At 41.6% G+C, this 3335-nt stretch overlaps 1 protein-coding gene across 2 annotated transcripts in view; it reads right to left on the reverse strand.

Annotated features, from left to right (window-relative positions):
• Window positions 1-5: 5 nt before the first annotated feature.
• The window catches only part of SPRY1 (sprouty RTK signaling antagonist 1), a 24288-nt gene continuing 20958 nt past the window's right edge, over window positions 6-3335 (reverse strand). For both annotated transcript variants that reach the window (XM_019522053.1, XM_019522054.1), the window contains exon 2: window positions 6-1546. In XM_019522053.1, coding sequence (XP_019377598.1) covers window positions 529-1546 — 1018 coding nt within the window. In that variant the 3' untranslated portion in view covers window positions 6-528. The remainder of the gene's footprint in view (window positions 1547-3335) is intronic.

Consider the following 3335-nt stretch of genomic DNA (forward strand, 5'->3'; position numbering starts at 1 on the left):
AAAAAAAAAAAAAAAAAAAAAATTCAATCCAGCGCTATATTTTCTAAGGTTCCAACCCCTTCAGGACTATTTTTTAAACTGTTTCATAATCCAGCTCAGTCATGGAATAATGTTGGACTTGTTCCTCTGAAGCAAAAAACAAACAAAAACAAAAACAAAACAACCACAGTTGAGGAGAACAAAAAGGACATCTTTGGGAAGTTTTCTGTAGAGCAAGAGGCTGCAAAAAAAGCCCATTAGCCCTCCTTGTCTCTTTAATGAGCGGATTATACTAACAAGCCTAAAAGGTCCTGCTAAGCTGAGGACTTAGGTGTAAATATATAGTCCATGCTTACCAAAGATTGAAAATGACTAAGTAAAATATACCACACTTGTCTGAGTCAAAGAAGGGATATGGAGGGTGCAAAGAAAAGGACTTTTATGAAAAGTGGGTAAAGGAAGGAAAGTTAAAGGATTAACAAAGAGCAAAATCAGCCACAACCTGAAAGCAAAAGTCTGAGGAAGTCAAATCAAATCTCCCTCCAAAAATCATGAAGGCTTGCCCTGACCCCGAGAGGGGCAGCTCTCCAGTTTACAATAGACAGTGTTGGAGTTCTTACATCGGCAACCTGGACGATTGATCCGGTCATAACACCCTCGGCACAGTTTTAGGCATCCCTTTGCAGGAGGGTAGCACAGCAAACAAGGCAAAAACAAGGACATTGCTCCCATGCACAGGTACCTGGAACAGCAATGTGACTGGGAACAAGAGCAGGGATTATCCGCGTATGAGTCCCCTTCATCATCATTGGAACAGTGGTAGAAAATTCCTTTGATCAGGCACATGCAGGTGCTGTACTCCACCATGCTCTCAGCAGAGCACAAGCACTGCCTGTTGCAGGCCAAGCAAGATGGTAAGGCCCTTGGGGCTGTGCATTCACCACATTTGCACTTCCCACACTGTTCGCAGATAAACTTGTGTTGTGTCAAGTCCTCTTTCAAGGGACCCTTCAGATCATCTACAATCAAAGATGACTGCTTGGGCTGTGTCCGAATGGTCCTTTCAGATCTGTGGCCGGAACCTGGCCTGGATGGGGGTGATCTTCCCAACAGTCCCTGCTCTGAAGAAGCGCTACTGTTGCTTCCAGAACTAGCTGCACTCCCAGTGCTAGTTGATCTGCTCAGCACAGGGGCCCTGACATTATGTTGATGTGCCACATGTCCTACATGGTTGGGCCTGGGTTCGTAATTATTATTCACATTAATTGGTACGATTTCATGAGTCCTTTCATGCTTTTCTTGTCTTGGTGCTGTCCGTGGACCAGACTTCTTCACCACAGATGGACCTTCAGTGTATTCATTGCTGCCCCTAATAACTTTGATTTGATCCAGTGACAAGATAGCTGTTGGCTGAGTTTCTCTTTCATAGTCCAGCCTTTGCCTGCTGTCCAGGGAAGGCTGCTGAATCACAACTAATGAACCGCCACTGCCATGTTGACTTTGGGGCTCCATCTGTAGAGATCTCCACTTCTGGCATTCAATGGAAACGTGGCATGCATCTGAAATCCTAAGTTGGGGGTGGGGGGAGATAAGGGGTGGGGAGAAGGAAGAGAGATCAGAGGTGAAAATGGAATAAATCACAGGAAGTTTTTTCAAAGTAAAAATGTCATGGCAAGCCACAAATTGCCCTAACCACCTGGTAATGATCTCTTTCAGCAGGGGGGATTACAGTGATGCTGACTGAGGGCCTGGCCAAAGTCCAGTTGTGGGGGAAGAGACTGGCAATGGCATCATAGAGGAAGAATGTAAGAGGAGACCCCCAAACCACTTAAAATGAGAGATTTTGCCATTAAAAACAAATAAAAGGAAGTATTAACCTGTATGCTTATTTGGCAAACTATGGGAAATAAATACTTCTCACTTGTTACTGAATATAATGTCTAATCAGAAACAGCAACACCAAACACTACAAACCAAGTTAGATACATGAATGAACAGTATCAGATTTATATTCTGTATAGCAAAATCTGTGCAAGCTTTTCCTTCTTTTCTATCAGGCTCGGCTTGCTGTCTGAAAAGATTAAGTTAGATTTGCATTCCACTCCCTATCCTTGTTTTAAGCTTGTAATCTATCTTTAAAATGAAACACACACATCCAAAAGCCCCAAACAGTACTATGAAAAAATGTCTAATTCTGAAGCCCTTTTTCTAATAAAAATTTAGATTCTCAAGCAGTGATTTTTCTATTAAAATAAGGCATCAGATATAAATAACAGCATCTTATACAACAGATCTTTTAAGTGGTCTGATACCACAGGATACGGTTTGTAGGTGGAAAAGAAAAGTAAAATAAACCAAGAGCACAAGTTTCTGACATTTATGAATTCTCATGCATCTTCTCTGGAAACAAATCACTAGAAAAAAAAATCCGTTCTTACAAAATAGTCTAGGGAAAAAAAATTATTGACAAGTTCCTAACGCATTACATTTGTTTCGTATCTTCTTGTCCCAAGCTATTGACAGGAGGATTATAATGTTGATTTGGAAAACTCTGCATAGTGTTAATTCTGTACCTGTATGAAATGTGTTGGTGGTGGTGGGGAGATTATTTATACAACATTAGTAATTACATAAGTGTCCTGGGAAAACAAACATTTACTTTCCTGTACTAACAGCTAGAGAAGATTGACTCTCTACTCTCCTCCCCAGCAAAAACTGCATACTCCTGTGTTTCTCATTTTTTCAGACAAGTGCCAGACTGCAACAGGCTCTAAATCAGCTTATCCAATAAACGTAAAGAAAGTAAATTTGTCTTGCATATCCAAAGCGTATTTGCCACAAGCTGTTCCAATTCAAGAAAGAATAAGGATGGAGGGTATGAAGGCACCCAGAAGAAGAGCAAAGGTGGTTAAAATTCTGCTTAGAAATGTAGTTTCAACTGGCAGCTGTGAGATACATCACCCCCCTCCACACACACACACTGGAAAGCACGCGAGGGTTACATCACCCCCCTCCACACACACACACACACTGGAAAGCACGCGAGGGTACTAGGTACTGATCTCCAGTTTGCACTGGCACACAGAGAGCATTAAGCCATCTAGAGGCCAAAGGTCCCCTTTTACACTCAATATCACCTGTGCCAGAACTGGGGTTTGGAGATTAAAAAGCTGACCTTAGTTACTCTGTATTCACCCCACATAACAACCTCTCCTTTTCACATGGTTGAATAGGAGCACACAAACGCTAGGTCTGAATGAACATGGAAGGAGAAAGATTTATGGCTAGAGACCAGGCAATGGATTCTGAAGAGAACAAAATATAACGATGCTGTAAAAAAAAAAAAAAAAAAAAAA

This window comes from Gavialis gangeticus, unplaced genomic scaffold (assembly GCF_001723915.1).
Source record: "Gavialis gangeticus isolate Ggan-Ray unplaced genomic scaffold, GavGan_comp1, whole genome shotgun sequence".
In the NCBI taxonomy this organism is placed as follows: domain Eukaryota; kingdom Metazoa; phylum Chordata; order Crocodylia; family Gavialidae; genus Gavialis; species Gavialis gangeticus.